Source organism: Engystomops pustulosus, chromosome 1 (genome assembly GCF_040894005.1).
Source record: "Engystomops pustulosus chromosome 1, aEngPut4.maternal, whole genome shotgun sequence".
In the NCBI taxonomy this organism is placed as follows: Eukaryota; Metazoa; Chordata; class Amphibia; order Anura; family Leptodactylidae; genus Engystomops; species Engystomops pustulosus.
In genome coordinates, this window is record NC_092411.1 from 229,740,960 (window position 1) to 229,763,763 (window position 22,804).

Here is a 22,804-nt window from a genome sequence, read left to right on the forward strand (position 1 = left end):
ATACAACAGCATAGATCTCTATGCTTTAGTCTTATTTTTTGTGTTTACATTTAAATAGCTGATTTTGTCAACGATTTATATTGCTATATATATGTACACACAAATGTATACATACAGTTTATGTTACTGTTCATTTTCACAGCACAGACAAAGCACCAAAGCATAGAAATCCTCCTTAGAATGTCTCACAAAGAGAAAATCCATTACTTGTAACCTGTCATTATGCTGTAGTGATGAAAACCATTAAGACTTCAGGTATTAATAGTTGAGCTGCCAGCATGCTTTCCTGTGCACACCTTACATCGTACTTTACTTTATACCACAGAAAGAAACATCTTTCAGAAATACTGTTCACTGTATGGTGTAAATAATAACATTCACTGGGATACTTATCCCAAAGCAGCTAAATTGGCTACTTAATAAAGGATTATGTATTATCAGAAACAGATATCCAGTATAAAGAATGTAATGCAAGAAAATACAAGAAAAAAAGTTTATTGTTTCAATCATCCATCAAGCTGTCATATTTTTGCTTTCAGGTTTGGGTTTATCCTTCATAAAGATGAGCAAGCTCTTCTGAAAATTGATTTGGAGACAATGTCCTATATCAAGACAGTAAGCTTGAAAGACTATAATTGCTTCCCTCAGTCTTTGGCCTACACTCACCTTGGGGGATATTATTTTGTCCATTGTAAGCCTGATACAACTGGAGCAATTCTTCCTCAAGTAATAGTTGATGGTGTAACTGATGCCGTTATTGGATATAACAAAGATGTGACTGGTACTCCTTATGTCTCTCCTGATGGCCATTATCTTGTCAGCATTGATGATATAAAAGGAGTCATGAGAGTACAGCTAATAACAATACAAGGAGAAATCCAGGACTTATTTGACATTCATACTAATTTACATATATCCGATGTGGCCTTTCAATCATCATTCATCGAAGCTCATCAATACAATGTCTATGCAAGCTCGAGTACACAAACAGATGTACTTTTTGTAGAGCTCTCGTCGGGAAAAGTAAAAATGATAAAAAGCCTTAAAGAACCAATGCTACCAGAAGAATGGCCGTGGGGCTCCAAAAATCGAATTATCATTGAGAGTGGTCTATTTGGACAGTACTTAATGACACCCTCTAAGGAATCGCTGTTTATTCTCGATGGACGACTCAACAAATTAAACTGTGAGATAACTGAAGTTGTAAGAGGCAACACAATTGTCTGGTTTGGGGAAGCATAAAATAGAGCTTAAGCGACTACAGTTTTTTTGTGTTAACATTAAAAACTGCTGCCACTAACTTCTGTCACCAGCATATTTGCCAGTAAACTAACAACAACCTCAGGTAAGGTATCCAATATACTTCTAGCATTCCCTTTTTATGTTATAAATTGCCCCTTCAGCTATGATACAAAGCACCTCTAAAGGCATATGCAAATGAGCTGAAAATGAGCTGAGCCTGGGATGAGCTGGGCTGAGAGGTTGGAGAGGGAGCGTCACTTCAGATACCACTGCCTTTGTGTAAACTAGGGGCATTTAACAGCAACCATTTACAATTATATTTAGAGCAAGTTACGGCGTAGACGTTTTTCTGCATTACTCCACTTGTGTAGTTGGGAGTAGAGTGGAAGGAGTGGAAGTGGGAAGGTACCACCTGGAAAGAATAAAGGGGGATGTAGTTAATCCTAAATAGGTAATGAAAGAGCAGGTGAAGAGATGTAGACAGGTAAGAAAACAAAACAGCAAGCAAGTAGAGTGTACCTAGAACCATGATTTTGGAGTCATTTGAATTGGATCTTTATCTGTAGCTTGCATTCCCAACTTTATCTTTAACTCCTCTACAGGAAGTTCTACACAACAGATAACTCCAATTCTGATTCTAAAATTACACCAGAACCATGGTTTTAGGTGATATGTATCTAAAGACTCATTTCAGCTCATTTGTATATAAATTTAAAGGTATTTTTAAAAGGCATTTTTTTAAACAAGGAAATGCTAGGAAATATATTTCATATCCTGCCTAAGAGTGTTGTTATGTTACTAGAAGTAATGCTGGTAACAGTTTCCCTTTGAAGGGTTTACCCAGTCGGAAGAAAATATGTTTCAAATGGCTCTGCAAAATAACACCACATCATTTATTCTCTAAAGTTGCCTGATACCCCAGAGCACTTTGCTTTCTGCTCCAGCACAGGGACTTGTGACCACTGCTAGTGTCCCTGTGACCAGGGAATGACCATAGTAAAGATAGTTGAAATGCAGCTTTGGAAGGTGATGATGATCTGTGGGAAGTGTGTTTTTGTTATTTAAGTAAATTATGCTGAGCTGTTTAAAACATACTGAGACAGATTTATAAAACCTGTATGAAAGTAAACCTGTCTTAATAGTCTACATCAACCGAACATAGTTGAGCTTTCATTTTTTCAAGAGCTTCATAAAATATGAAAGCTGCTCTGTGATCACTTGGTTTGGGTAACAAAGATTTGCTTTTGCTTTTACACAGATTAACAAATCTGTTTTATTGTCTTTGACTGGACAACTCCTTTAAATAATGCATTTGTCTACTTATTCAGCTTTTTGCAGGTTTAAGTATTTTAAAATAGATTTTCAGAGCCCAAGATTTAATTTCTTTCATATTTTAATGGGTTGAGCTAAATTGTTTACTGATAAAACTGTACACTTCTATAACTTTTATAGTTTTCATAAATGATGTTAAAAATCATAAAAACAAAGTTAACTGAAGAGTAAAACGGGGAAATTTTTTTTCTAGGGCTCATAAATCAAACAGAATAAAAAACCCAAACATTTTTTGTTTTTAATTTTATTTATAAAGAGCCAAGTTCTGTCCCCTGTTCGTTCGTGCCTTGGGTGGAATATTTTATAAAGAAACACACACACAACAGAAAAGAATTACATAAACTCATTTGGGATCATGTTGTGAGAAAGAAAATGCAACCGTAATTCCATCTTGTGAATTGTCAGTTAGATTGAAACATTTAATGTATCATACTTGTCAAACACTATGATCCAATCAAGTTCTTGATTATAGTTTGAGGTAATTCTGGCACATTGTCATAGTCTTTAAAGAAATGGGTTTCTTTCAACATTTATGTATCAGGGACTGATTTCAGGTATGGCAATTTATTACATATATTTTCCATAAAATGAATTTGTAGACATTATGGTGGGGTTTTGCTGTTGCATCAATATGTTTTAAGCAATTGATCATTCTTGAGTAATACATACGTATTTGCCCATTTTTGAAAGTACATATTTTCGATTGAAAAATAGTTTGTAATTGTAAAGGGAATCGTGTTGTCATGTGGATCTTATTACACACTTTATAACAATACCATTTCTAACCGTAAAAGCAACTTAATTTTAACAGAGGGAGTAAGGCTCCTGCTCCACCACTGTAATTCCTCCCAGAACCACTTCACCACGCCCCTCTGCCAGGTCTTAACCTCCCCTTCCCTCCACATCAGACTGTTAGCAGCCACGACTTGAGCATCCATAGTAACCAAATTAGAACCAATTTCTAAATCTAGGTTCCTTTCAACTGCAATTATCTCCACTTCTGGGAGTATGTACTGTACATATACAGTGGCCTCAATGAAGTAGAGTGAGAGGGAGGTTATTTGCTGGCAGAGGGGAGTAACTAAGAGGCTCTGGGACATATTAAACAGTAGAGCAGGAAACTTGCGGGAATGTAGAGACATGAACAAAAGCACATGTAGGCTAATTTTTATAAAAAAGGGTTTTCTGTTTGTATTGAATGAAATTGTGTAATAAGACCTAGATGAAAGTAAGATTCCATTGAGGGATTAATCCTGCTGACCAATTTCTTTCAAACAATACTTTTTTTCTGAAGATTATACAATGAAGAAAAAAATATGTTTATTCTAACTTACTATTTACACACTTTATGTTAATTTATGAATCTTTGCACTGATACACGATTTTATAATAATTGTACAACCTGCAGTAATGGCCTGTGTTTTGGAAAAAGTAACCTACCTTCATTTTAACTAAAACTACTCATACAATAAGGAATAGTAACACAAAATGACAACAATAAGAATCATTTTTCAGTTATATTTTTATTTTATGTTATATGTTAGAGAAATGTAGAGAACAATACAGCGCCTACTTTGTTACTATGTTTGTAATCAATAATTCTGTATTCAAACTGCAGTTTTCATAAAACTGTGGCATGCATAATAGTTTTTTATCTGAAAGATAAAAAAAAAACCTGTAGTATCAAAAAACTACAAAGTGTACTAAAAATTCCTATTCAATTCACTGCTGGTTTGGGCTACACTTTAACAAAAATTATGTTATCCAAGTGAGTTCTGAGCTTTGGCATTAGAACAGTGGAGATCATGAGGAGATTTAAGATTTGGACACATTTTTATTAAAATCTTTATAAGAAAGTTACCCAATTGGTAAAATCCCGCAGTAAACCGAATCACATAGGGAACACTGGTACTCATTGATGTAGATTTACACATGGTTCATTCCAGGTTATATTTTGGTTCTAGTTTAACTTTAAATTTACATAATCTGTCGTTTAGCTTTTTGTACCAAAATTAAGAACTTCTTTTGGTGGACATCTAAATCAACAACCCTTTTCAGCTTTGCCTCCTTAATTAGAAGATGCAATATATGTTTTAAATATAATATGTGTAGTACTTCATATGGGCAATTTAAGATGGTACTAAGAGTTCCATAAAATATTAAAGACTTTTCTGACAAAGCAAAACTAAATATACCATAAAATAACACATAACATAAAACACTATAAAGGGATTTCAATTTTACTTAAATATGTTGGACCTCCATCCAGTGCATAAAATCAGTGCTCCTTCTTAATTGTCTTCTCTCTAAACCAAATACATCTAATTCCTTCAATCTTTCATCATAAGTGAGATCCTCCATGTCCGTCATTGTTTTTTTAATTAACTGCAGCCTGGAAGTGGACCACATATTAAAGTTTGACAAAACCAATTGAGTTAGATGCAGCCGATTGACATTGTATGCTGTTATTTACTCTATGGTCTACAAGAACATGTAGGTCCTTGTCAACAAGTTCTTCCGAGATTCCTTTGATACATCCTTTATAGTCTGTATCATACTACACCTTTGTGTCATCTACAGAAATAGATGCATGGATATCAATTCTGATCTCTGTATCATTAATTTAAAAAAGTACACCACTTATAACTGGTGACCATTCTGAGTAGGAATCATTGACATTAACTCTCTGGATAAGTTCTTTTAGCCAGTTTTGAATCCAAATGCAGAATAAAACCTTCCAATAGACCAATATACTTTATGTATCCATCCAGGGTCTATGCAGGATAGTTACAAATGCCATAGCAAAGTCCAAATGAACTGTATCTACAGCAGGCATCTGCTCACCGCTTCAGAAAACAAACGAGGTGAGGACAATATTATTAGCTGTCACGTCCCCTATATAATCTCTTAGTAGCATAAGAATAACTTTAACAAATGTAACTATCCTAAATTAATGTCACATGCAACATTTTTATGTCATATGTCAAAAAAAGCAATTAAATATTCCTTCCACCATTGACTGTACAAATAAAATATACAGTATACCAATTCGAGGTAGGTGTATTTCTACTGGATTCTAAGTTCTAAACAATAGCTTGTAGACTTGGATCTCAACATGGTTATACTAAACTAGTAGATAGCTTGAGGGTTCTACACAATCCTCTTTTAGAAAAGCCACAAACCATGTTTCAACAGTCATATAAACCTTGAAATAAGGTTTAATAAATATTATGACTGTGTAAATTGGGCCTTAAATGCCTAAGACATGGTTTAGAGCAAGTAATCATCCAATTATACTAACACATTAAAAAAAAATTTTAAAAAATCTTCTTTTACTGAAATTGACATTCTTGTAATTTCTAAAGCATAAAAGTTAGCATTCTACTACTATGTTATGACTTCCTTAACTTTTATCTTATTCAGTGCATACTCCTATGAAATTTGAATGTTACAAGCTTCAATGTTAAGCCTATCTATGTATATGTATGTTGTCCCTTTTTTTAAAGAAGTGTCACATCTGGTAACCTGGTCTACTACTTAAACTTGCATATGAACACAATTTTGTCTGCTTGGTATTTACCAACCAATAAAATTGGACTGCTGTTCATAACTAAAGGTTGGATACATAAACATACTTTTATAGCAAAGTATGGAAATGTATTTTTAAGAACCTGAAATGCTAATTTTTTATAGATGAAAAAAGTTCAAAACACTCATTTTCAAAGTCCATTTTTTTCTGGGTCGTGTAATTGATAAATGCGGACACATACACAAACTACTTAAGATTTATGCATTTATGTTTGGCAAACAAAACTCAATTGTGTTTTCCTTTTATTGATTTGTTGAATTATATTCTTTATTAAGTATTGTGTTTTATCTGTCAAGCAACTAAATCAGGTAGATGTCTCCTCAATGCAATCACAGAAACATTTAAATTAAATAATGCTAAAAGTGAAATACTTGAGTGAAATCAATATGAGAAAACATGGAAAACACAAAAATGCAAGAATTGATACTGCTTACTAAAAATATTTTAAAAATGCTGTTTTCTTTCTCATTTACCAAATATTGCTAACATATATAAAAATGACGCCCATCATATTTAAGTTATTGTGTTAAATATTTTGCTAAAAAAGGCTACTTTTATGTTATATTATATCATGAGTTTCTGGAATTAAGCGTAACTATTGAAAGAAGCTAACAGTTTGGCATTTTCTCTGTATGAAAAACACAATACTAAATACATCCCATTTAATGTTTTCAATGTACAAAAGAAAAAGAAGGAAAGGAAGCAATATTTGCAGGTCCGGAGAAGGGCTAAATGGAAAGTTGTATGCCCCCTTATACAATGATAGTCAAGGACTACTTCTGACCTTCCGTAGCCATGACAATCTTTAGCCTAAACTTTCATTTGTTTCATTTTTCAAAGACTAGAATTGATCTTAGCTGATAATCAGAGGAATAACTAGAATAACTCCCAACTCTTTTTTTTACAGATTTAACAATACACTATATAAAAATATGCAATAGTATAGTGTATGCCTGTCAGTCGGATGAATGTCAATCTATGTAATACACAGGCAACCTGGATCTGCTTGAGAAAGAGATGATATTCTCCTTTATCTCTCTAATGAAGAGCATCTTGCAGATATAGTTTCATATTATATTTCATCTTTAGAAAATGCCCTCACAACTGCATTTGATTTAGGGGTTATGAGCTACTTAAAGCCATGACCCTTCAGCCCTGCACTGATTCCTAATTGGCCAGCACACCCCTAGTTAGCAGATGGAATATAAAATCAGTGAGCATTTAACAATGTTACAGAATAATGCTAAAAATATTGTTGAGGTAGAGCAATGTATTAGTGGACTAAAAATAAAGATTATGGTGAAAGCAGAGGTGGAGGGACAATAGTGTGTTATAGGTAGCTATTATAGCATTAGGGGAATAATCTATATTAATGTGCCAGATATAAGATAAATGTTCCAATATTGATATATATAACAATAGTCTACTATAACTAATAGACAGTAGAATCTAAAATAGTGCTCAGACTCAAAACTCTTTAGAATGGTGGAAGTAGGTCTAACATATGTGAGTACTAAATCTCTCCTGGACCATAGGGTTATTTCTGGCTAAAATATGTGTTAGCATTGATGAATACAGAATTACTTCTATTCTTGTTTTTAAATGTATTTCCTTTTTCTGAGAATACCATTGTGAAACCAAACCCTGTAATATACGTAAAATCTGTGTTAACTAGTCAGTCTCCTTTACATCTTTGTTATATTACTAAAACCATATTGATGTTCTGTATGTAATAAATGCTTGGAAGAGAATAAATACCCTAATACTGCAAACATTGTACAAGTCCCTGGTTAATTGGTTAATAATAAAAAAAAGTGGTTCATGTGATGTCGTAGATGCACCAAAAATGTTTCTATATTTTAAAGCCAGTAAGAATACATTGTATTTTTTTCAAATAACACAACTGTTTATGGTATGATAAAGTGATTGCATATTGCATCAGAATATGATATAATTTCATGATCTGGGGTCACCTGCAATTACCTGTAACTATTATTGTTAATAGGGTGAAAATAGTCCAAAAAAAAATGTCCAGCTCATCTGTCTCACATTGCGAAAGATCCCGGTGGACGGAGCTCACCCCAGATTCCAATCGGCAAAAGTAACATGCCAGAAAGAAAATAGGTCCAGCACTCGGAAATCAATTTCTTCTACAATATTAATTTTTCAAAAACACTCACATAGACAAGGTATAGCTCACTGATCAACCTATTTCAGCATTAAGCCTTACTCTTGAGAGATCAACACTAAGGTTCATTGCTGAAACACATCGATCAAGACTAAGATCTCTCAACACTAAGGTTCATTGCTGAAACACATCGAACAAGACTAAGGTTCATTGGCGAAACGCGTCGATCAATTTGGTGCGCTATAGCTTGTGAGTGTTTTTAAAGAATATATATTGAAGAAGAAATTGAATTTCCGAGTGCTGGACCTATTTTCTTTCTGGCATATTATTGTTAATAATCATAGGAAGATTACTTTCTTCAAAGTCATCTTTAATATCAGAAAGACATTCATCACCCTCGTACGCCAGTCTTCTGGCATACAGGATACTGGCATAGGTTATAGCTGAAATTTTTGCCAGTCTAGACCAGGCATTGTATTTAGGTGAAGTATCATGCACTGTAATTAGAAGGAGGCCAGAACCTCTTTGTAATTCCATCATGTTTTTTGCCGATGCAGGGAGGATTAAACAAATCGGATGCAATTTTGAAAGTAACATTTTTTTGGCTAAATGAATGTGTTTTTCATAAAAAGTTCTCAGTGGACAAAATACCAAAACGCTCCACAAAGTTTGATACCCAATCTCTCCCGAGTATAACAATACCCCAAATGTGGTGGTACACTGCTGTATGGGCACACGCCAGGGCATTGAAAGGAAGCTGCGCCATTTATAGCAGATTATGCATTGTCCCTTTATGAAGGCTATACAATCTTTATTTTTTGGCAATTTGGACATATAAGGGCTTATTTTTTGCGACCTGAGATGCACTTTACAAATACCTAATTTTAGTGGGTCATTAGCTGATGAGATTTTATTAACTCTTGAATGTATTGAGCAAAAGAAAATTGTCAATTTTGAATTCCTTTTTTTTGTATTTTTTTGGGGGGTTTTTTGGGGGTCATACACCATATACTAAAATACTATATTATCTTAATTCTATAGATCACTACAATTACAGTGATACCTCATTTATAAAGCTTTTTATATATTTTTACAATTTTACTGTAAAAAAAACTAATATAAAGAAAAAAAGCAAGACGTAGTAGTACTGCAAAATGCGGGAACGCACCTCCCACCATGCAGTACTATTACGTCAAATGTCGTGAAGGGGTTAAGAATATAAGTGTTATGTCCTCCACAGTGTAAACCACTGCATGGGCCTTGCATTTATAAAGTTTATATCTATACTATCATACTATGTGGGGCATCTTCATAAGATCAGGATGTAAGCAATGTGCTGCATTGCTATCCTGGGTATTTAGGATAAATAAAGACATATCTAAAAGAAACAAAATTGCAAGTGCACCATTAGTTTACATCCCTGAACCTAAAATTCTTGTTGTATAGATATTTTTTATGTCACTTAAATTACTTTTGATACACTTTATACATAAATCTTTTCAGATCAACCATAAAATATGATATATAATATAACACAAATTAGTGCTGGGCCCATGCACCATAAGAATTTGAGTTAAAAGTCCGTATACGTTGTTCACCGTCTTAAATATTAACACCACACTGATGTGATGGCTCACCACAAGTCCCAGGGAGAGAGAAGTAGATTAAGACAGCTCCATGTCTTAGGAATAATATAAGCAACCTGTACCTTCACCTCTAAATGGCAATATAGTCTGTTTGGTTGCTGGCCGGACCTCTGTTAGCTAAGGTGAAACATCTGTAGGTGTCGGTTTCCTATTCAGGTTCATGGGTAGTGCAATGTCGCAATTTTGATAAGCTTCAGGCAGGTTATTCACAGATAGTGTGTCACTTGCTGATCCACTCTGCTATACGCTTTTCAGAGACTCTGACTCCTTCCTCACTAGCATAGATTAATCAGCTGTTAGTCTCTCTTCTTATATGCAACTTGTTAAAAGAGTGGTAATGGTAAGACGTGATATGGACTATCAGAGAGTAGTAAACCAAGGAGTGGACTGTCAGTGTATACAGTTTGCTAGAGTATATAAAAAAACATAAAACACAAAATAGACTATTCAAATTGTTATAAAACCGATTCTCTTGTTTGCATGTTAACTTTCTATTCCATACCAAAGGATGTATATACAAAAATTAAAATAATGCATATGATATACAAGTTCAAAATCATGGTTCTACAGTATCATGTGGATCTATAATTCACACAGAACTGTTCTACATCAGAATATACAAAATATAAAATATTCTATGACTAATAAATGAATTCAAACAGTGTATAATGTGGGTTTCCCATAACAATAGTCTTCTGTGTGCTGGAAAACAGCCTGACGGAGACGTTTAATGGAAGGGGCAACCTATTCATGGTTTTATAAAGAATTTATTTTATTGGAAACCAAAAATTTTTATAGAAAACCAAAAATGTTAAACTCATATATGATCCTGGATTCTGCTTTCAACATCTTTGAAATATAATGACCCCCTTCTATTCTTTTTTAACTGCCTGAATGGCTGAAAATGTTAAATATTTTGGGTTATTATCATGAAAATCCTCAAAGTGGCATGATAAGGAGTGGGTTTTTAGACCTGATTTAATATTCAGTATATGTTCTCCAGACTAAAAGCTGATTAATTTAATTTAAGGAGGTGTATCAGCCTATCCCAAGCGACACACTACCTGTGAATTACCTGCCTGAAGGTTTTCTAAATTGCAACATTGTACTACCCGTGAACCTGAATAGGAGACAGACACCTACAGATGTTTCACCTGAGCTAACAGAGGTCCGGCTGACAACCAAACGGACTATATTGCCACATAGAGGTAAAGGTACAGGTTGCTCTTATTATTCCCAAGACACGCAGGTTGCGATCAGCTGTTTTAATGTATTTCTCTCTCCCTGGGAGTTATGGTACACTGCCACATTGCTGTGCACATGCGCATGGAAGATATCTAAATCTTGTATGTGAAAATCTCAGCTCGCTAATGTTACTACCTCACCGGGGACGACGGTGGTGAGTGAATCAACATATTACATCTCTATGAAACCGACAAGTTGGTAGAGACTTTGTATCAATCAGCTAATCAGCTATTTTATTCACAGCATTGGTGTTACTATTTAAAACTAAGAAAAAGAAAGAAGTGAAGACCGGCACTACCCCCTCTTATATCAGAACAATAGGATGGTTTTAGGCAAAAAACATCGGTGGTGTGCGTTGGTACCTCTGGGGTGCTCAGCGCGAGCGTAGATCCAAGTCACTATGCGAGCAGTTGCAGAGAAGAAGGTGCGGCACTCTCCAGTACGGTACATCAATTTCTTTATTTGGTGCAGGTGCAGATACAGGACGCCGACATGCGGCAAGGCAACGGGCCGTTTCGCGCTACAAAGCGCTTTCTCAAGCCTCTGACTCAGATCAGGTCAGAGGCTTGAGAAAGCGCTTTGTAGCGCGAAACAGCCCGTTGCCTTGCCGCATGTCGGCGTCCTGTATCTGCACCTGCACCAAATAAAGAAATTGATGTACCGTACTGGAGAGTGCCGCACCTTCTTCTCTGCAACTGGTTACTATTTAAAACGCTGGACTATATATATGGATTGTGTAACTTGAATTGTTTAGGTGCATGGGCCCAGCACTAATTTGTGTTATATATCATATTTCATGGTTTATTTGAAAAGATTTATGTATCAAGTGTATTAAAAGGGATTTTAGTGATATAAGAAAATATCTATACAACAAGAATTTTGGGTTCAGGTGTATATGGATGTAAACTAATGGTGCACTTGCAATTTAGTTTCTGTTAGGTTTATCAAATTTACACATCATTTGTTTCCAAAACATTTTTCCCTTTAATTTTCATTATATGGGTGCAAACTTATTAAAAAAATTAAACAACTCTTATTATCATGCCCTAGCAACCACAGAGTCAGTGCTACTGTTTTAACTTCCTGCTTTTCCTCATTGTACTTTAAAATGGTGAAAACATTTTCACTATTGACGTATTAAAAACTGGAAATTATAAAAAAAAATTGATTTCGATTTTTATCACTAAAAAAGTGATAATTTTTGCTGAATGTACACTGCAGTGTCTTTCTGGTAAAGATAATCTGACCTAAAAAGCATTATATTATGTAAAATGGCCAAACATATTCAAATACTTACTTATTTGGCTGCTATTTTGTCTGACTACCTGGTGCACATGGACACTTGGTTCAGCTAATTGTTCAAGACATTTCTTAATCACATCTTCCACTTCGATCCCTGTATGACCTGTACCTGGAGGAGATAGATCTAAACATCATGTGATTAATCACTCTGTTGAAATCTCTCCAACAATCCTATACTGTGATATATCCGCATTAATCAAATTGGATAAAATGTCATGAATTTTTCATTTTGTTTTTGATTGTTCTGTCTCTCCTTTAAGAAAGACATGTACGATTTTTTAAGTGCCCTTACATTAAACCAAACTACATTCATTTAACTAATACTAATACACAACTAAAAGCATGGCCGTAAACATTTAAAACTCATATTTTATTTGATATGCCTTAAAATAATACCATTAACAATAAAACTATTAATCAGTGGTATGGATGCGAAAAATAAACACCGATACAGGATGCCACATCATTAACCCCATAGCGCAATAAGACGTACCTGTACGTTTTATTGCGCATGGGGTAGTATGAAGAGGGTTCATGGGCTGAGCCCTGTTCATACACGCCGGGTGCTTGCTTCTCAATGAAGCAAGCACCCGTCGCTAACACCCGCGATCGGTGCTTGTACCGATCGCGGGTGTTAACCCTTTCATCGCCGCCGGCAAAGCTGCCGGCATCATTAACGAGCCGTGTGGGCGCCGCCATCTTGGCTCCGATCGCCGCTCCCCGTGACGTCATCGGGGAGCGGCGATCCGTTGCCATGACAGCCTCGGATCACACAATGATCCGAGGCTATCATGTTTTAGACCATCTATTACAATGTGCGATCTGCACATTGTAATAGATGGTGTGCAAAATCCCCATATACTGCCATACCGTAGTATGGCAGTATATGGTAAGATCAATCAGACAACCTAGGGTTAAAGTACCCTAGGGAGTCTGAAAAATAGTAAAAAATTTTAATAAAAAAAAATAAAAAATAAAAAATTATATTAAAAAAACCTAAAAATTCAAATCACCCCCCTTTCCCTAGAACTGATATAAATATAAATAAACAGTAAAAATCATAAACACATTAGGTATCGCCGCGTCCGAAAATGCCCGATCTATCAAAATATAAGAATGTTTTTTTACTGCGTTTAACCCCGTAACGGAAAATAGTGCCCAAATTCGCAAATGGCATTTTTTTGCCATTTTGAAAAATATAAAAAATTCAATAAAAAGTGATCAAAAGGTCGTACAATTCTAAAAATAAAAGCATTGAAAACGTCATCAAAAGTCGCAAAAAATGACACCACCCATAGCTCCATATACCAAAGTATGAAAAAGTTATTAGCGCAAGAAGACGGCAAAATGAAGAATTTTTTTTTGTACAGGAGGTTTTAATTTTTGTAAATGTATGAAAACATTATAAAACCTATACAAATTTGGTATCCATGTGATCGTATTGACCCAATGAAGAAATTAGACATGTCATTTTGAGCGCACAGTGAAAGACGTAATATCCAAGCCCACAAGAAAACGTCGCAAATGCATTTTTTCATTTTCACTGCATTCAGAATTTTTTTCCCGCTTCCCAGTATATGGCATAGACAATTAAATGCCATCACTATGAAGTGCAATTTGTTACACAGAAAACAAGCCATCACACAGCTCTCTACATGGAAAATTTAAAAAGTTATAGATTTTTGAAGGTGGGGTGTGAAAAATAAAGATGCAAAAACGAAAAAGGGCCTGGTCCTTAAGGGGTTAAACACCTGTGACATTAAATTGGGGATACACACTTACCATCAAATCTTGCCTGTAGCATACACCGTCTGTGATATTTAGCTGGCAACAATACAGATGAGACTGTTGGATTGTCTTGGTGCCTTGTACATACACGGATGGGAACCCATATAGCGACAGTAGATGTACCTGAATGCGGCAGGACAGGATGTAAAGGAATGCACGACACCTATTGCTGTCCCTACCACCCACATCAGTTGAGAGCTCCATAAAAGGGAGTACCAATAGTTTGCCCTATTCAAAAACACCCTGCATCCCCCTCCCTGATGTGTTCCCTATTCCCAAGGGATTAAGGTAAAAATGCTCAAATATTACAAAAGGGACCTCTGAGATGTAAGAGTATGCCTTGGGGTGTACTATAACAGATTAACCCAGGTGCAGGGTCATCCCCCAAGTGTCCAGTGCGGAGACCTGGTTACTGATCCCTAACTAGTTCTGTAGGGATAAATGCCCCCATAGTGTGCCGGAATATAAACAAAGACCATTAACGCCCCCCTCAGATCACTCACATATTATATGTATGCTTTTCTGTCTCAACCAATTTTACAGGTTATTCAAATTTTCTCCAAATTTAATTTTTTCTCCCTTTTCCCTGCATCTCCAAGAATTGGAAGTAGAGGTCCTTCATCTTCCAGGGTTGCTATATTTTGCTCAAAATAATTAACTTTAAGGTTTGACTTTTAGCTCTGAGCTGAGCTTCTTCAATACTTTCTTAACTGTTTGATTAATGAACTCCTTCATTGTTGGAAGGATTTCTTTTTCAACAGTTTTCAACAGTTCATTTACATGTTCTTTGGAATTTTTTAAATCTTTAACTCCTTAAGGACAAAGCCAGTTTGCACGATAAGGCTCAGCCCATTTTTTAAAAATCTTACCAGTGTCTCTTTGTGTCGTAATAATTTTTTAAACTTTAACTTTGTTTTCTCATGACACATTGTAGTTTATATTAGAAGTATAATTTTAGTGATTGGTCAGGTTTTTGGGGGGTAAAAATTCAACATTTTAGGAAAAATGTGCCAAAAAATGTATTTACATTTTATTTTTATTTATTAAAATTTTCTAGCTTTCAAATGTTCTATTTTTTTGGAAAAAAAGTTATACCACATATTTTTTTGCAGAAAACTTTTGCCATTTGTCTTCTTTCTATTTCCATCATTTTTTTTTTACGTTTGCTTATTTTTCAGAAGGTTAATAGTTTAGATAGCAAGTTCTCAAATTGTGTGCACGACTACCTCCTTCGAACACACGTACTCTACTTCATCCTCCAGACATGGTGTGCACTACTACATTCTCCACATACGGCATACACTAATACATCCTCCACACACCACGTGCACTACTCCTACTTCTACTATCACAACCCACTTACAAGTGTGGTTGGGGGGAGGGAAAATGGACAATGGGGGCATAATACAAGGACAAATGGACAGTGCTGGGAATAACGCAAGGAAAACAGATGATGGGGGGTGTAATAGTGATTTTGCTACAGTACCTACAGGACAGATCCCACGTATCTCTCCAACACCACCAATGGTGGTGGATAAGTCCTGACTTATAATATTTCATGACATGATCTGTCATGACATAGATCAGTCATGACACGATCTGTCATGACATAGTTCAGTCATGACATGATCAGTCATGATCAGCCACCATCTTGGATTCGATCGCCTCCCCCTTTAAAGTCATACAAAGACCTGAGACTTTCTGATTTTAACTCATTTTGCACTTTTGCACATTGTGATAAATTATGTGTAAAATCCCTTTATATTGCCATACTGTAGTATGGCAGTATATGATAGGATCAATCAGACAAACTAGGGTTAAAGTACCATAGGGGCCTTAAAAATAGTAAAATAAAGTTAAAAATTAAAAATTAAAAAATCTAAAAATTTAAATCACCCTCTTTCCCTAGAACTGATAAATATTAATAAACAGTAAATATTATAAACATGTGAGGTATCGCCGTGTCCCAAAATATCTGATCAAAATCTATGTCTGTCAAAATATAATAATGGTTTTTCCCAGCGTTTAACAGAAAATAGCGCCCAAAGTAAAAAATGCCACTTTTTTGCCATTTTGAAAAAAAATATAAAATTCAATAAAAAGTGATCAAAGGGCTGTACAGTCCTTAAAATAGTAGCATTTAAAATGTAATCAAAAGTAGCAAAAAATGGTATCACTCGTAGCTCTATATACCTCAAGTTCATTTGCATAATTCTTAAAGCCATTTTTTCTTAAGAATAAGGGTATAAAAAGCTAAAAGAACAGCAGATCCTACGAGAGGGGGCACATAACGGTATGGCTGTATGTTTGGTTTATAATCCTTGATCTGGTGATAGATGTCCTTTAATATTGTAAATGTATGAAACCATTATAAAACCTATATAAATTTGGTATCCCCGTGATTGTACCGAGCCAAATAATGAAGTACACATGTCATTTGAGGTGGACAGTGAGAGCCATAAAATCCAAGCCCACAATAAAACGGCACAAATGCATTTTTTCACCAATTTAACTGCGTTTGGAATTTTTCTCCCACTCCGAGGTACATGTCATGGAATAATTAATACGTTTACTATGAAGTGCAATTTGTTACGCAGAAAACAAGCCCTCACCCAGCTCTCTACATGGAAAAAAAAAAATTATGGATTTTTAAAGTTGGGGAGTAAAAAATAAAAACTCTCTTACATCATTGGGCACTTTACGTCCTGTGAGCAGGGTTCTGTTACGTTTGCAACTCCTACCCCATGTGATTTTATCGGATAAATACATGAGACAGACATTGCAAAGTTAACTGGGTAAAGGACCTTAGATGACATCGCCCTGGTAATATGACATGCTGAGAAGAGGCATGGGACATGGTAAGGAGCAGCCTGCTGTTCTGCACACGCCCTCTCTGATGCCAGATTATATAAGATAAAGTTGATTTATTGGAATGTAAGGGATACAATTTTTAGATAAAAGAAGGGTGTAAGTTAGTGTCTAGGGCACACACAGGGGCGCACCAGCCATGAGGCGAGTTGAGACTTTCACCTCAGGGCGGTGCGCTTCCTGCTGGTGGAGAGGCGGCATTTTGCACGCTGCCAGGCTGCGCCGCTACTACTTACAATAGTACTTGCATCATTCAGATGCAAGTACCATTGCTGACAGCACCGCGCAGGACTTCCTGTGCGGTGCTGCTGTGACATAGGAAGCGCTTACTAGCGCTTCCTGTGCCACTAGCACAGAGGCAGCCTGGAGGAGCGAGGGGGAGGAAGAGCGAGGAGGAGGAGGAGGGGGAGTGGGAGCGCCACATTCAAAGATGTGGCTGATCTCCCTGGAGGTGCAGGCCCCGGCAGAGCTGACAGGAGAAGCCCCGCCCACCAGCCCGGCCTCCTGCACAGAGGAGACTGCTCCATAGGCCTCCCTGATGTATCCCCGGCCTGACCTGGACCTGCTGCTGTATACCAGGTAAGTGTAATGTATATGTGTGTGTGTTCTCTGTTTATATGTGTTTTGTCATGTGTATATGTGTGTAAAACATGTCATGTGTGTGTATTTAGAGGTATAAAATGTAAACATGTAACAGGTATGACATGTAATAGCTGTGTATATAGGTGTAATCCGTATGTATGTAGAGGTATGACATGTAATAGCTGTATATATATAGATGTAATGCATGTATATATAGAGGTATGACATGTAATAGCTGTGTGTGTATATATATATATATGTAATGCTTGTGTATATAGAGGTTTAACATGTAATAGCTGTATATATAGGTGTAATGTGTATGACATGTAATAGCTGTATGTATATAGGTGTAATGCGTGTGTATATAGAAGTATGACTTGTAATAGCTGTATATATAGGTGTAATGTATTATATATATGTGTGTATATAGGGGTATAACATGTAATAGGTGTGTGTATATATAGGTGCCATGTATGTGTATATGCAGGTATACCATGTAAAGGGTGTAGATATAGGTGTAATGCGTGTATACTGTATATACAGGTATAACATGAAATAGGTTTATGTATATGTGTGTGTAATTTGTGATGTGTGTGTGATATATATATGTATACAGTAATTGCTTTCTTTTGGGGGGAGCTGTATACAGTCATTGCTGGCGTGGGGGGTATACTACTGTTCCCTGTCTGGACTACATTCAATGGGGGCCCTGGCTGTATATGTTTTCTACTACATGACGGTACTCTATGAATTTTATACTACATGGCTGTACACTGTATCTATCTTGTACTACATGGCGGTACTCTGTATGTATTTGCACACCAAACCAATATGATGGATCTGGTCCTGACATTCCCTTATAAATGATGGGGGGGGGGGGGCGTCTCTCTATGGCTCGCCTCAGGCAGCAGACAGGCTTGGTACACCCCTGGGCACACAAGATTAATAGCGGTCACAAGCTATGTAGAAAATTAATAATAGACTTTACAGAGCATACACAGACGATAACGGCACCACCTATCATCACTATATTTATACATCAACAGATGGAATTATTCGACATCCAAGGATACTCTTTATGCAGGTGTGACATGAATGAGAATCCATGAATAGCACAATCCAAAACTGAAAACAATAAAGGTATAGAAATTTCATGGCACTCACCAATCTCCTGTTAAAATCCTTTTCTTCTTTATTGCAGTAATGATATCAAATAGTCACACATGATGCCAAAACGAAGGCAATGGCCGTTTCGTCCAACACAGCGCTTCTTCTGGCTTCCGTACAAAGTGATTAAAAAATATGGGGGGATTATATACTTATAGATAAGAAGGGGAACACCTGTTCACGCGGTCATGTGCCCATTTCATAGGTCATACAGATCATCACACATTTGTCCCTGACCCAGTCAAAGGTAGACCATTCACAGCTTTTATCTACCATTGGCTAAACTCGCCCTAGTTCGTAGTTGCTCTGCCTGCAGAGTAGTGGCGTCCTCACAATATGTCTACACAATTTAGGTTGAAAAACAGTGGCATTTGGAGGTCTGAGAGTTGAGGTCAAAAACTTCATCAGTTGTAAAACTAGCTTTGTTGTGTATGTTTTAAAGTGCGACTGCCGTAGGTCTTACATCGGCAGTATTTGTTATCATTACTACAATAAAGAAGAAAAGGATTTTCTGGAGACTGCTAAGTGCCGTCCATTTTATATACCTTTATTTTCTCAGTTAAGAATAGACTTTGTAGTCAAGTAACAACAGCAAACTGCACAACTATTCACATACACATAAAACAGATACACTTACTCCCCACAACACTCCCAACACCAAAGAGGAAACTGAAAACTCAGGGTATTGACAAAGAAGTACGAGGATTCGCACACCATATTCACCAGATGAGTTCAAACTTCTGAAGGCATTGTCTTATGTGTAATAATGAGACATATATTTATAAGTAGAATCCATCCTTTCAGAACAAAGGGGTCCTGATCCTTCCATGACATTATAACCACTTTACAGGCAAATAAGAGGACAAAATGTTAAAAAGATCTTGTCATAAGGGCTATAAACCACTTCATTGATGATATCCTGGAGACTGTCCTTCAGAGACACAAGCTGAGGGAAGCCAAAATGATCAGTGACCTTGAAGACTCATTTTAAGACTTTTCTTCTGTTTCAATTATACAGTCTCCCAGAAACAGGGACACAGAAGTTACTAAAATTTCTAATAGGGACCATCAGACTATGTGGTATCTTACATGTCTGCCTGTTTACCTAGAAGACCATGTGCACATATTGCAAAAAAAACCTCAGTCCATATTTAAACAAATTCACATTTCCCAGAAACCAGAAAGTATTTTAGACAATTAAAATGGAATACATTTTTAAATCTTTACGAAATGCTTTTGATATTTTTGGCAATATTGAGATAAAATGATCCTGCACAGTGCATCTACATATCATACAATGATCCATTGTTAGGCTTTATAATTAAATTTCAATTATGAATTAAAGTTTTGTAACATGCTCAAACTCTTAGGATTAATAACCACTTCGCAGTGACCTCATAATAGATCCCTACATAAATTGGTGCAGCAGCACATGGTTTTACCTACTGTTGCTATATAGAGCCCACAGAAGCGGAACTTAGCCACCCAACAGCACTAATGCTGCCAGGCATGCATCAAGACAGCTCCAACATCACACAGGAACAACTGTAACAGCAGATGTCATATTCAATAGCATGCCCAAATATTATACAAGCAGGTTTGTCAAAATTTGGGTTCGAGAAAAAATTTGGTTCGGCACCCGGACTTTTCAATCAATCAATGAAAGCCCAAAATTAATTCATGAATGATTTCATTCATTAAAAAAGTTTAATTAAAGCCAAAAAAATGCTGCATATGTCACTGCGCTATATGATGCTATAGATATCCAGACACAGTTAGTTTCGCTGTGCTATAATATGCTATCATAGTGACTGTGGTATGAGAACATTTGACATTAGACAAACAGTGACCATAGTATGAGACCATCTAACATTAGATATGCAGTGACTTCTGCACTTGACCATTTGATATTATACAAGCAATAACTGCAGTATGAAAACAATTGAAGTTAGAAAGACAGTGAATGTGGCATAAGACTGTTTGTCATTAGACATGCAGTGATTGCGGCAATTGACAGTTTGACATTAGACATGCAAGGATATATGGAAACATTGCCAAGGAGAGTAAAAATAATTTCAAAGTATATAAATGATGAGAAATTTAAAAAAGTAGAGTGTGGGCCCTTTGAGGAATAACCTGGGGGTCATGGTGGAAGGAGATAAGGAAAGGGCCAATCTATTGAATGTTGCCTTCTCAACTGTCTTTACCCAGGAAAGTTCTCTTTGGAATGTCAACCGTCTAACCCAGGAAGAGGTATGGCCCTGCCTCACAACCACTAAAATAGACAATTAACCAGGCCCAGATGGTAAACACCACAGGTAGTGCATGAACTATGTACTATGATGTATAGACCATGGACTGTTTCTGTTCCACAGGACTAGTGCATAGGAAATGTGGTGCCAATATACAAAAAAGGATCAAAAAGTGATCCTGGAATCTACAGACCTGTGAGTCTAACTTATGTTGTGGGGAAAATATTTGAGGGGTTTTATTAGAGATGCTATGTTTTTGTCTGTCAGCATTCCATGCTGCTTCGGATACACAAGCTTAAGCCAAGAGACATATGGCACCAAGTCTTGAGACTTTTCAGAGGTGCCCCACCCCTGAAATTACTTGTCCTTAAACAAAACTACGATGCTTGGGCCATCAAGGAAAATTGTGGCATAATGCATATTTCGGCCGCATACATTTCCCCCTGCTGTTACTGTATCAAAGGCCACTGAAACCCCAGTAACATGGAGAAATTAAATAACTCCCAAATTCTTGACACTGTTATCATGATCATTAGAATGTATGTGTGTAGGACATCATGAGGGAAAATATGGATGTAAAACTAAGAACTATTCCAGCGGGGTTAGATTTCATAATATAAAGATTTTGAGGCATAAAGGTCTTGTAAAACACATAAAAGTCGATTAGCATACACCTAGCCTTCCTCATCACATAAAGGGGGGCTATAGGGGAATTTGGAATTCTATTTAGGTGAATGTTCCCCAAAGCACCAGACTTATAACAACACATAATGTAGTATATTCTGTTTTTATACTGTTTATTAAACAAATTATTTGTTACAAATTATTTAAATGCTGTAAGTGTTCAATTATCTTTCTATTAGCCAGAAGAATGGCCCTACTTTCTGGTTTAAAAGTCCTCCTGAATATCTGTCCTTTTAAGTTATACAAATATAAAAGGGTGTTACATTATAGAACATCGAGAGAAAAAATGTATAGTATTTTTAATAATATATGAACTTTGGATGACTTTTAAAACATACAGTAGTTTTAATTCTGTTTATATTTACTCATGAATGAAAATGATCCCAAAAAAGTTGATTGTGAAATCTCTTTGAAAATATGGAACTCATTGATCTATTGTAAGTCATGTGACATAAAAATAAAATATCCATATGATGAAAACATAAAGCAGAAATATGGGGAATGTTAGTAACTAATTTGGATGGTAGAACTATATGTCTACAAAGGAGGTCATTTAGAATTTAAAAAAATTTAAAACAAAATGTATACACAGAAACGTATCAACCAAAATTTACCACTTATGTGAAGTAAAACATGGTCCAGTGTGACACAGCAGGCTCCCTTCCTGAACCTAAGGATGGTTTCACATTACTCCATGATCAGGGGCATAAGAAGTGCTGTGCCACAGACTTATCACTCTTCTGGGGACTCAACTCTGCACATAATATTGATATATGATGCACAGAGTTCTTGTTTCCCTGCAGCAGAGCCAACAGTACAGTGACACCTTATGAACCCCCTAAGCCTTTTAGGCCCAGTTGTGACTGCACCCTCTACATCCCCTCAAGATGTGCCCCTGTTGGTATCGTCGGTATCATTCCTGATACCGTAGTGTGTCAATGAGATATTAATCGTGAATTTATAAGATTGGTTGAACTAT

The 22,804-nt window shown here is 36.1% G+C and overlaps 1 protein-coding gene across 2 annotated transcripts in view; it reads left to right on the top strand.

The window, feature by feature from the left end:
• Positions 1–7,935, top strand: part of FSTL5 (follistatin like 5) — a 335,086-nt gene extending 327,151 nt beyond the window's left edge. For both annotated transcript variants that reach the window (XM_072120407.1, XM_072120416.1), the window contains one exon: positions 540–7,935. In XM_072120407.1, the coding sequence (XP_071976508.1) occupies positions 540–1,242 (703 nt within the window). In that variant the 3' untranslated portion in view covers positions 1,243–7,935. The remainder of the gene's footprint in view (positions 1–539) is intronic.
• Positions 7,936–22,804: the final 14,869 nt, after the last annotated feature.